This window comes from Miscanthus floridulus, chromosome 13 (genome assembly GCF_019320115.1).
Source record: "Miscanthus floridulus cultivar M001 chromosome 13, ASM1932011v1, whole genome shotgun sequence".
Classification (NCBI taxonomy): Eukaryota; Viridiplantae; Streptophyta; class Magnoliopsida; order Poales; family Poaceae; genus Miscanthus; species Miscanthus floridulus.
The window spans coordinates 9,762,022-9,774,104 of NC_089592.1; the positions used below are offsets into that span (position 1 = coordinate 9,762,022).

At 43.8% G+C, this 12,083-nt stretch overlaps 1 protein-coding gene and 1 pseudogene across 2 annotated transcripts; one reads left to right on the forward strand and one right to left on the reverse strand.

Annotated features, from left to right (window-relative positions):
* The first annotated feature begins 1,210 nt into the window (after positions 1-1,210).
* Positions 1,211-4,197, forward strand: LOC136499427 (actin-related protein 3-like; annotated as a pseudogene).
* Positions 4,198-4,325: 128 nt separating this feature from the next.
* LOC136501057 (uncharacterized) lies at positions 4,326-8,511 on the reverse strand. Of its 2 annotated transcripts, XR_010770154.1 has the most exons (5): positions 7,569-8,511; positions 6,062-6,493; positions 5,654-5,966; positions 5,049-5,506; positions 4,326-4,663 (listed from the first exon to the last, which is right to left on the reverse strand). XR_010770154.1 is itself a non-coding variant. In XM_066496546.1 (4 exons), the coding sequence occupies exons 1-4, from the start codon at positions 8,067-8,069 to the stop codon at positions 5,334-5,336; spliced, it is 1,419 nt and encodes a 472-aa protein (XP_066352643.1). In that variant the 5' UTR covers positions 8,070-8,511; the 3' UTR covers positions 4,920-5,333. The 2 variants fall into 2 exon arrangements, 1 of the variants encoding a protein (XP_066352643.1); XM_066496546.1 differs by lacking the exon at positions 4,326-4,663 and having other exon boundaries at positions 4,920-5,506.
* Positions 8,512-12,083: the final 3,572 nt, after the last annotated feature.

Sequence of the window (12,083 nt, forward strand, 5' to 3'; positions counted from 1 at the left end):
ACCTGGTGACTCAGTGAGACAGCTCTCCACCAACTGTACCAGGTGCCCGCCCTTCTTTGTTGTAATTACTTTCAGATGCAAAATTTCTCGTATTGTTCCTAATTAGGGCTGTATCGATCTCTGGTTCTGTGCTCTTAAATCAAAGGTTTTATTTTAGCATTATAATAACTTGGTGTTTTTTTTACACCAAGCAGACATGTTTACATATTGTTTCAATATGTTTTGCATAGGAAAAATGTAATGATTTGAGTTTTATGGATGCCAACAACAAGTATTGTAAAATGCGAGAATATTGATCTGGATTGCTCAACAAGATTGATTATTAGATAAGACTGCAGGTTGGTCAATGTCAGTGGGAATGCTGCCTGCTGCATGGAAACAGGGGCAAACCAGGCTATTTTAGTGCTGTGACTGTGGACAGCAATGGATATTTTGATATCCCAGGCTAAAATGTTGTTGATCCAAAAAAACAAGACCAATAATGATGCTTTTGAACAGTAGTGACATCTATGATTCTCTATCCTGGATCCGCTCATGTGGCAAGTCCGCAAGTGAAACGTAGATTGGGTCGGCCCTAGATATTTTTTTGCTAGATTGCTTGTTATTCTTAATGCTAGTGTTACTCTTGTTTTATGTACAGAGATGATGTGTGGATGAATTAGCATAGCTCGTACTCAGTTATGTTATATTAATCCATTCACATTGTTAATGACAATACCTTAAAATGTTGGCCAGCCTTGTCTCAGGAAATCAAGTTTTGACCCTCCAAAGCGTTAGCGTGCAGATCATACATTATCACTAGAAATTCAATCAGTAACACATAAAATCCGGATACTTGTTATTTTGGCCATTCTTCTAGAATAAATTGAATGGTACGTTATTCATTAATTCCTATTCCCTCTGTTCCAAATTATAAGTTGTTTTGGCTTTTCTAAATATATAGTTTTTGCTATGCACCTAGAACGCTATGTCTAGATAATAGCAAAGGCTATGTACCTAGAAAAAACAAAATGGCTTATAATTTGAACGGAGAGAGTATATAGTATTTGAATGCTATCCTATCCTTGACTATTATTGTGTGATTGGGAAAAATATTTACTTGAAAATGGGGAATTCTCATATTACCATGATTAGCCACCTGTTGAGAAATTGCATCTGACTGCAGAACCATATTCGCAATTAGAGTTGTACTGATTGGTATTAGTCCTTTATGCTCTCAATATTTACTTCTACTTTTGAGGTATTCTCTTGTGGTCCTCTGTAAAAGCTGGATGGATTTTCTCAGGTGCATGGATGCTGTCCTGCTGATGGTGTATTACATTATAAGTTCTGTTATTGACTAGTGTCATCTGGCGGTTTTGCAGGAAAGAGGTGAGCTTTTGCCACCTGAGGATTCTTTAGATATATCTCGTAAAGTGAAAGAAATGTATTGCTATACTTGTTCAGACATTGTCAAGGTATTGACTTTTTATTATCCATTGGTCTTCAACTCTTCAGAACTAGTAAAATTGTTTAATGGGAGTTGAAGTCCCCCTAATGAAGTTAAACATGCTTGTAAAACTTGTTCCCTGTGTAAATACTACTTTTGACCTGGTTGGAGAATCTGTTTAATGTTATTTTATATTTGCTTGTGTTGCTTAACAATGACTGTAGATACCTTTTGGTCTTCAGCTTCTCAACATGTAGACTAATTTTATGCATTGTTTTCTTTTACAAATATATATGTGGCAAGTTTGATATAACTAGTACTTCTAGCAAGAGGCCATACAGTTGGCATCTATGTTAAACAAACAGAAAGATTTAGATTCTTATGCATCTCCATTACAATTTCAGGAGTTCAAGAAGCATGACAAGAGCCTGATAAGTACATCAAACATTGGACAGCTGTTAAACCAAAGACTGGGGTCCCATATACAATTGACATTGGATATGAACGCTTTCTTGGGCCAGAGGTTTATTCCTATTTCTGTCATCAAAACTGCAATAGTCTGTCATCAAAACTGCAATAGTCTTGTTGTTCCCAAACTATTCATCCAAAATGGTATAATATTATGGCTAACAATCACCTTTTGAGTGTCAATTACACAGTGTTGCAGTGATGAATTTATTATGGCTTTTGATCTTACATTACTCTGATAATTCATATATAGTAAATACATTGAAAGCTAAGAAATTTAGCTCATTGTAGCTGTAAATTAAGAGATAAGATTCATACAAGATATCCGGGATTCTTGTGAGCATTTCTTTCTGTTAATTGTGTAGTAAAGGAACTGGTTAGCAATGTGAATGTACAGACTTCACTGCATGGCCATTTCACACTGTACTTATTCTTGTCCCTGTGGCTATATCAATGGAGTTCATGGGAACACGGATCAAGGATTGCCAATCTGCCGTTCATATGATTGCAGCACTATTTGTTTCTATGAACTGTAGTCATTTACATTGTCATACTGAACTAAAGCTTCATATTAGAATGTAACATTTATGACCAACTTGAAGAATGAGGTCACATCAATGAATGGATTTGTAGATGTAGAGTTGCGGATGACAGTCTTGCATACTTATAAAAGCATCTTTTGGCATATAGATTTGCTACTATTTAGGAACTGAGATCATGGTTTCCTTGGTTCATCCACAAAATGAAATACTTGCCAATTGCTATTATTCTCTGGAACTGTCTTAACCTTTGGCACTATCTTGGTTCATTACCTCCTTGTAGTTACTCTATAAACATCGGTCTCTACCTCCAATGGAATACTACCATGTGCATAATTTTTACACTGTCAAGTGATATCGATAAGCTTTTGTAGTAGTTCAGAATTGTTCCCGTACATCATGGGTATGAAATTGGCACTAAAAAATGGGTGTTATCAAATATATCTTGAAAAGGTTATTAGGTGCTAGAAATTATAAGCGCGTTTTGCCTTGAGCTTAATTTTGTTGGTATTTAACCTTTTTGTTAGAATAAACTTTTAACTTTGTACAGTTGGTCATGATTTTTTTTAAAGTTGGAATTAAGTGTGCATCTCTAACCATCTACCAACAAATGCAGATCTTCTTCAATCCTGAGATTTACTCTGCCGATTTCTCCACTCCTTTACCTGAGTTGATTGATAACTGTGTTCAGTCTGCACCAATTGACACAAGGAGAGCTCTGTACAAGGTGCTTTCTTCAAACCCTGCATGGATATCTAAGATGGGAAGTGATATATGTGAATGCTGTGACATTTATCAGAATTCTTTTTTGTTGTTGTAGAATATAGTATTATCTGGTGGATCTACCATGTTTAAAGACTTCCACAAGAGACTCCAAAATGATATAAAGAAGATAGTGGATGAGCGTGTTGCTGCGACTAATGCCCGTCATCGTGTGGAAGTGAAAGTAAGTACAGATGATTGATTCGCAGTCGCCATTTAATATACTGTTGTAGTCGATAGGCTACATGTGAATAATGTTATGTGCTTTGTACTGCCATTTAATTTTACCTTTTCCCTGTTGTCAGCCTATTGAAGTCAACGTGGTTGCTCATCCAATACAGAGTTACGCAGTTTGGTTCGGGGGGTCAGTAGCTGCATCTAACCCTGAATTCTTTGAGGTACCTGCCACTTGACATTCTAGGGGCCTCAATAAACTGGCAATCTTCAGTAATCATGCCTGTATTTCTGCTATCTGATATAAACTTATAATGCCACTAAAATGTGGTGAATTGCAATGCGTGAGTTCATAACGCTATAAAGCAGTGTTATAACTGAGTTATGAACATGGTTATGAATACAATTATTCCTCGTGAATTCATTTTGTGCAAATGAAATCTAAGTGATTTCCCTTTTCTCATGCAGTTTTGCCACACAAAGGAGGAATACGAGGAACATGGAGCCAGCATCTGCAGAACAAGCCCAGTTTTCAAAGGAATGTACTGAATTTTCCTCACAACCCATCCTCTAGTAGGAGAGCTCATTTAGGTTTCTTCGATGGAATATAGTCAATTTTGATTCTTTTTTGGTCCGTCCCAACCATTGTCGGGCCACCATGACTAGATTTGTAGCTCTGTCTGTACTAGTTGTTTGTTCTGTGTTCTGCGTCGATTGTTGTGTATAGCCATCAAGTTGGTTCCTGTTCGAGGTGCTTGATTGTAGCCATAACCTTGGACAGTTTAGAGGAAAAATATTGGTTATTCTTTTACATTAGCTTCTTCAGACAGATTTACATAAGAGGGTACTCTTATTAATAAGAACATGGTTAATAAGCCAGCCAGCAGCCGGCGGTACGCTGAGCCATGTCATCTCAAGGCAGCGTATGCAAATATGCGAATAATAAGCTGGCGTTTAGGTTGGCTGTTAGTTTTCCTTTATTGAATACTTTATTTGCATGTGCATCTCATCTCTTGTGGCTACATCTTTGTTGCCCCTTGCAATGCCAGGCAAGAAAACAGACCCGGTGGGAGCATAGGATCCAGAGGAGGGGACGGGGGGCCACCAAAACAGCAGCTCTGTCGCTCGTACAGGATGGGAGCAGGCGATTGTGTCTTGGGAAGTGCCCTTCAGCCGGGCGGCAAGGCTACCGCCCGCTTCCTTCTCTTTCATCTGTTCTCCCTCCTTCAGCTCAGATTCTGTTGACGTGGACTCCCTCGCCGCCGGCTTCCAGTCGATCAGTATACTTGCTCTAAGAAGTCAGGCTAAATTTAGGACTCTGTTCGACAATACTGTGTGTGGACTAAAGAAATTTGTCGTGGATGATCTTGAACAGAAGCAGAGCACCTTATTTCAATTAAATAATACGGTATCCCTACTTTCAACAATTCATCTCGTCAATCATTTTTTTAGTGAGTGCAGAGAGAGGGTGTCGTAAAGAGTGCCAAATGATCGCATGGCACATTTCGTCAGTGTTGTATATATACATTTATTAAATGACCGTTCCATGACTTAAAGAAGGTAGAAAAATATACTTTTTATATCATATTCGTTTATAGTATATTAGTACATATACATTGCGTATTATATTATTATTATATACACGGCATAAAGAATGGAAGCCCCGGATCACTTACCCGCCCAAAACTGTACACGTCACGACCCTAACCCTCAACCAGGCTTCAGCCTGCAGCACGCTGAATGCCTGGATTTTCTTTGAAAGTCTGAATGACTGGATTGGCAGCGCATATGATTTGTGCGCTTTCTGGACCAAGATCAAATCTGCCACCATTCCTACCGGTTTCTCTCACTCTGGCGTGCAAACCCCGGCAACCTGTCATCAAATCCCATCTCCTAACCGATCCTGAACCTGAACCTGAATGCTTCAATCTGTACAACGCAGATTCGCAACATTGTTGTAATCACGGGAACCCGATGTAGCTGTGTACCAGTGTCTTGGCCGGGATCACAACGGTCTTGCTAAGCACGAAGAGCACAAGAGTTAACTCGAGCATCAGGATGGTGTTTAGGAATGCTCGGTCGACGATCCAGCCAAATATCGTGATGCCGCCTGGGTTGGACAGCAGGTACAACACTGAAAATCATGCAGAGGAGAAGCAGAGCATAAGCACTGAAACGATGTGAATATTGTGGTCTTGTGAAGCATGATCTTCAAACTATCACATTGGATGGTTGAGGATTAAGCACTGGACAATCAACGCCAGTTTTGTGTATTACTTACCAAGTGATTCCCTCTTGTGGTACGAAGACATGTACGAAGCCAACTGAGCTGTGCCATGAGAACTGCCATGAAGCGACCCACTGTCCAGGGACTCCAGATCACTTTCCGAGAAATCTCTCAGAAACAGATGCGCAGGAAAGGGCACAAGGTTCCCAGAACTGTTTGGGGTGTTCACGGAAGTGGAATCAGTAGAGCATGTTGCTAACGCGTGCCATCGACTAGCCAATGAAGCAATGTTTTGAGCTCTGTGGGAGATCTTAGCAGCAGCGTGCAAACAGAGGACAAGACCGACAACTTGAACAACTGAAGACACCTGCAGTATAAGAGGAAAAGGAAATGTGCTCGTGACTCGATTTCGCACCACATTATGCAGAAGGATAAGATAATGTAAAAGCATGAGGTACTCACAGCAATGTCACCTCCATTGGTGAAATTGATTGGCCCGCTGTAAGCTGTCGTCTTCAAAAGAATGGCAAACTGGCTTGCTGTAACAGAAAGGAAGAGCAGCAAGAGGAACATGCGGAACCTGTGACTGATTTTGGAGAGATTGTGGCGGAGCTGCAGGTGCTCTTTCAAATAGACCAGAGGATCCGCGTCTTGCTCCAGAAGCTTGCCATAGTCATCGAAGTGGATAACTTGCAGATTGCAGACCAAGTTGAAGAGCATGCAGGACGACAATATGATTGTTGTCAAATACATCCATGACATGATGGAAGCGAAAAATACAACGCAGGCTCTCCAAATTGACTCCTGGAAGATGTGGGAGAAGCGGAAGAATTCCCGGGTGACCTTCACAACAAAGCATGGCACTATCCACCATGTAAGAGTGCGGAAGAAGTCCTGTGTCAAGGGGTTGCAACACTTGTTAACATAAAATTAGATACACCAAAAGGTCTTAGCATGATGCAAGATTAATGGATGATATGATAGATGCTATATTAAACATGAAGTTTTCCAATTTAAAATTTTAGATTAATTTCCACTAGAATTCTCAAGGTAAATCTAGGGAGGGCAAGAGCCGTTCTTCAGTCAGACCACTTCAATAGGAAATGGAAATGTGTACTTCATTTAACAAAAAAATCATAATGGTAATAACAAAGCAAAGGAAATACTACACTTCCTGTTCCATATCCCAAATCCTTGACCCGCCCCTAACATGCATTTCCGTGTATAAACAGTAAAGAAAGACAAATAGACATGTCGACAGACACAAACTGAGTATCACACGCACAAGAGCTCCACTCACATGGTAAGATAAAGGAGGCACATACGTAACTGAAAGAATAAGCCACATCGATTCGTCCTTCAGTAAGGACAAAGCGAAGCATCCAAGTCGGCAGAGATTAAACAAGGAATTTTAGGATTTGTAGCTCCATTCGTTATGGTAACATGACTAGACATCTATCATCTCACAGACATGTATGCCCCCCTGGCTCCACATGTCAATGTACCATGGAACAGAAAATTCAGAAGTGCCAAACAACGATCTAGACATGAGGTTTCAGTAGAAGCCGCTAGAGACTGCAACACGCAAGCATCCAAATAAATATTATAAGCACAAAATGACAATCAGAGCCTTAATATTCTCCAAGTCTCCTAGTAACACCCAAATGGCACCTGAATTCAACAATTCCTCCTTGAGGTGCATAAAGTTGGACCAAATTTGGCAAAAAAATGGGACAAATTTACACCTAATTATCCACTAGTGGAGGCAGCAGTAAGTAGAAGTATCAGACGTGACACGAGTAGTGGCCATTTATAGCAACTGCTCTCACTATCGGATTTGGACACTACTTGTAGCATTCGATTTTAACTGCTTCCCGTATTAATACAAATTCAAATAAATCCGAAGCAGGGAATGGATAGCGAGGAATAATCCCGGCGACATCGCGCGGGCAACACGACATCTGCTCACCTGGATCTTGGCGACGTACTCCTTCTGGAATCGGATCCTCATGCCGAGGTCCGGGTCGACGAAGAGGAACTTGCGGAGGCCGTACATGGCCATCTTCCGGGAGACGCAGGCGAGCGCGACGGCGGCCGCGGCCGCCTGCGAGAGCAGGACGCAGACCTCGAACACCTCGACCTCGAAGTCGTCGCATCCACCGCGGCGGCCGCGGCACGGGGAGAGCGTGACGGCCGCGGCGGGAAGCGCCAGGCCCACGACGGCGAGCGCGGAGGCCGCCGCGGCCACGCCCAGCGGCGTCGACGCCGCCAGCCCCGCCGCCGACAGGAACGCCCCAAGGCGGCGCAGCCACCGCGAGAGCGGCGCGTCCGCGCCCGGCGCGGCGGGCTCCAGCAGCGGCGACGAGATCGCCGCGTGGTTCGGGGTCGGGGTCTCGGCCGGTGGCCGCGACGGCGACGGCGACGGAGGCGGACGAGGCGGACCGGCAAGGCCGTCGCCGGTGGAGGCCATGCGGACCGCGGGCGGGAAGGAAGGAAAAGGAACTGGCCTCGCCGGAGGGTCAGGTCAGAGCTGTAAAAGGCCGGCGGTTGAGGGGTCGACTGGTCCGGTCGGAACGAGGAGGAAGTGGGCCGGCCTTTTAAGGCTCGCGCTCGGGGGCCCACGGAGACCTTGTCCCACGAGCCAGTGGGCCCCGCGGTGGAGTGCCAGGTGGGTTCGAGTCGAGGGAGGGATTTGTGCTTTGCTTGGGCTCTCCCGAGACGGCGTGGGGAGGGAAGGACACGTGGCGTGAGGGAGAGGGATGATGCCAGAAGGATCCCGCGTGGCTGGCTGAGGTGTGCGCAGCTGCCCGAGGGCAGGTGCAAAGCCAGTGAAAGCAATGTTTGGTCCACTTGAAACACAAAGCCAGTGAAAGGATATCCGGTGATGGTTACATTGATGCACAATCTGTCTTGTTCGGCTTATCCAGAAACCGGTTTGTTTGGCTTAGTTTTTTCAGCCGGAACAGTATTTTTTTCTCACAACAATTCAGCCAGAACAATATTTTTCAGCCAGTTTCAGTCAAGATTCAGCAAGCCGAACGGGACCTCTATAGCAACAACCAGTATGTACGTACATTGATTGATAAAGACATTATATAGATCTTTCATAGTTTTTATCTACTGCAAAAAGCTATTTTATCAAACGTTTTACTAGAAAGTGAAACCATGTTCGGCTGGCTAGAAAAACGTCTGATGCTGATGCTGATGTTGATTTATTGGGAGAGAAAAATATTGTTATTTTGCTGAAAATGTACGGCTGATAAGTTCAAGCGAATAGGGCTAATTTATCTCCACGAGTGGAGTTTGCTCGTGGAGCTAAAGTAAAACTAATTCACCATTGAAGCAGAGCTAGATCAAACGGGCTTTAACACATGCTATGCCACAAAGTTGGTATTATTGCTATTTGTTATGAGTTATAAATGGTACTATTGCTATTTGTTATGTGTTATTTGCAAGGACATGTGTCATTGTCACCATGGCTTACAATAGAGCGCAATCTTTGTGCCTACTATAGCATTACGAAGAAGCCACAAGCAACCTCCGAATCAGAGAGCACGAAGCCTATGTTCAGCTGGCATGCATCCGGAGTGCTCTGCTGGAGTCTGGAGAGTATGGCCATTTCTCTAACCACTTGTTATGTCCGTATCCAAGTCATCGTTCATTCTTGCGTGTGTGTGTGTAGGTGCTCCAGTCCAAGCTGACGAAACACACAACGGAACAGAATTAGCACGTCAACATCCAACACACGTTTGATTCTGTTTGTCATGTCTCAGGCCCCTCCCTAAACATTATTCAATCGATCTTCGCTGCACATATAAACAGGGGTACATATATTGTCGAAAAAAAACAGAGGTGGATCTAGATCACCGGGCAAGGTGGGCTCGAACCCTCGTTATCACTATTCGAAACATGGACCCTCTCCTAGTCTCCTAAACCCTAACCCTCCCTATAAATTAGGTGCCTATGAAAATTTGGACTGATAGGCTAGAGATGAATTAATAGAAGTCTTTTCGCGAGCCCCACCACGTGTGCCCTCACACCTACGCTCGGTTTCTCACGCGCCAGTCTATGCCCGCTCGTATAGCAACAGGTCCACGCCGCTCGGACGTCACCCAACAGCTACAGCAGGTGGGTTCCATTGCAACTTGTGCAACACCAGATCTAGTTTTGCAACATCTAGATAAACACTTGCAACATACGCCTGAAATGCTTGCGAAACACCTAGAAAACACTTGAAAGCCATTGCAAACATATGCAACATCCAGATGAAACACTTGCAACATAGATATGAAACACTTGAAACATACACTTGCAACACGCATGTATATGCAACATCCAGGTCTATTTTTGCAACATCCATATGAAACATTTGCAACACACATCTGAGACAGATGAAACATTTGGAACATATACTTGAAACGTATGTCTGAAATAGATGAAACATTTTGAAAAGACACTTGCAACATACGTGTATAGCCATTGCAACATGTGCAACATCCCGATCTACTTTTGCAACATCGATATAAAATACTTGAAACATATGTTTGCAACATGCTCTTTCAACACAAACATCTCATTGCTGCTTCGGCAAATGGAGGCTCGTTGGCGCGTGGAGATCACCGGTGCGCTCGCCGGTGGCGTGGAGCTTGCCGGCAACGCGGAGTTGGGTGGCGGCGCACAGAGGGCGGGGTAGGGGCGGCACGGGCGGCGGTGCGCGCAGAGGGCGGGTGGGTGGCACGTGAAGGTCACCGGTGTGCTAGCTCGGGGGGGGGGGGGGGGGGGGGGAGTTCGCCGGCAATGCGGAGCTAGGCGGCGGCACACAGAGAGCGGGGTGGGGGCGTCATGGGCAGCAGTGGCGCAGAGGCCGGGCGGGCGTGCGCAGCAATGGTGGCGCAGAGGGTGGGTGGAGCGGCCGGATGATCGGATGCCCTAACCCAACATTTCTGATAAATATAATAATGCCGTCAACACAACAATGGGGCAGCATGCACCCGTTTACTCATCCAAAACGGCTCACCGCACACGGGCGGCAAACGGTGTGGCGGGGCGGTGTTGCATGCTCGTCGCCGCCGATCGACGGCGACCAAATTAAATGTAGTAGCCTGCAGTTGAGGGAAACATTCATTAATTATTAGGCTCTTGCCGGTGTGCAATGCATGCACGATACCACACATGATTACGATGTTGCTTATGGTTTAATTTTGCCAGGCATCAAGCCTGGATACGGAGAGTATTCAAACAAAAAAGAAATGCACGTACGTACGCATGTACACGAAAAAGTAGTTTCTAAAAGGAAAATGAGCTATATGGCGCTGTCGCACCAGAGAACAGCGACCTTTCTAAAAGGCGTGCACTGCATTTGCGGTGGGAGTTGGTGACCGTGCAGCTTGCCTGACCGCAACAGCGACGGCTCATCGCCGGCCAGCCCTCCGTCCGCCACCGCCTGTTCAACAACTAAACGGTGGTGCCGAAAGCTCGTTCAGATTCACTACTTAATTAAAGAAGACGATGAGCTGAGGCTAGGCACACGTGATTAGTCGGTGTTAAACGTGACAGCCCCCTGTGAACGCCGGCAATGTTTACATGTGAGAAATAGGGGGAGATTTTACGAGCTATATGAGTCGCCATCATCCGGAGTGTGTGTCCTCTCTCCCCAACAGCTAAAGCTGGGCTGGATCTGCATCATGAGATGGAAAAAAAAAGCTATAAGAATTATTTATCGCTGTTATTGCGGATATGATGATTATTCTCTAGCAGGGCAAGCTAATTCTTCATCATGGAAAAATCAGCTCTATCTTTTTCGCACGCAAAAGATGTACTCCTATATGAGAAGAGAGAAAAAATCCAAATAATTGATAGTACTTCAATGCAATTATATTTGGGGAAGAATATTTCTGTCCATAATGAATTCAGAAAAATGTACTTTTTTTTTGTCATGCATGGTCAGTGATGACACAACAAAACTGTACAAACATATGTCTAACGAACCCAGCTGTAACGGAGGATATATAAATAAATAAATATCATCTGATATTGAACCTGATTTTGCGATGGCAAATATTAAAAACCTAAAAAGGAGAGGTCTTTGCTGAGACATCCACCAGTGTACAAGGCATCAAGAATTTTGCTTGAGGCACGTTCAGGTCAATTTGTGAGAATAACAAATTCAAAGCTAAATAGAAAAAAAAAGGAAGGCAAAGGGAAAATCAAAAGCCCGAAATAATTCCATACTCTCTGCAACAGCTAGGGAACGGAAGGAATGCATGCGCAAATAGTGGTTCTCCTTTATTCCACAGCTTTGCACTGAACATTTCAAACAAGAATAATCTTTTCCACAAAGGTCGATAGTTACTTTATTAGGAAGTTGTTGTTCTGGTTGTTTGGAGACATCTCTGAACTCCAGATACTAGACGTGACAAGTAGGCAACATTAACAAGAAATCAGGACGCTATGTGTCGCAGAACCGGCCAATTTATAAGAGTAC